Consider the following 473-nt stretch of genomic DNA (forward strand, 5'->3'; position numbering starts at 1 on the left):
ACCCTTTCACACACATTCACTCAGTGATGGTAAAGCCCATCGAACAGAAACTAACTCATTCATACACATTCACACACCGATGCACAGCATAGGGAGATAGATAATAATAATAATAATAATAATAATAATATTTATTATTATTATTATTATTATTAAGAGATTGACGTGGCTTCTCTCCTGTCTCCTCCAATCAGGTGGCCACTATAAGGACATCCTGCTGGCCCTGGAGCGGTCAACCAATCAGAGTCGAGAGATCCAGGAGTGGTGGATTGTTGACCAACCCGCCACAAGCCTGGTGCATGTTGGGGGCCGAGCCTCATTGAGTGACAGGAGGGAGGCAGGGCTTCAGCTTTTTGTGTTCAGTGATAAAGTCAGCCCTCCGAGTCTCGGCTTCCTGGCTGGATACGGGTACACATTACCTTCAAGTACTGCAGTATCTCTAATATTACTACTGCAGTATGTGTAGTATTATT

The 473-nt window shown here is 44.0% G+C and overlaps 1 protein-coding gene across 1 annotated transcript in view; it reads left to right on the plus strand.

Moving 5' to 3' along the window:
• Nucleotides 1–473, plus strand: part of LOC118324860 (piezo-type mechanosensitive ion channel component 2-like) — a 2,436-nt gene that overhangs the window by 443 nt on the left and 1,520 nt on the right. Inside the window, exon 2 of the mRNA XM_035657355.1 lies at nucleotides 195–408. Within this exon, the coding sequence (XP_035513248.1) occupies nucleotides 195–408 (214 nt within the window). The remainder of the gene's footprint in view (nucleotides 1–194; nucleotides 409–473) is intronic.

This window comes from Morone saxatilis, unplaced genomic scaffold (genome assembly GCF_004916995.1).
Source record: "Morone saxatilis isolate NCDOM2014 unplaced genomic scaffold, NCSU_SB_2.0 Contig0, whole genome shotgun sequence".
In the NCBI taxonomy this organism is placed as follows: Eukaryota; Metazoa; Chordata; class Actinopteri; family Moronidae; genus Morone; species Morone saxatilis.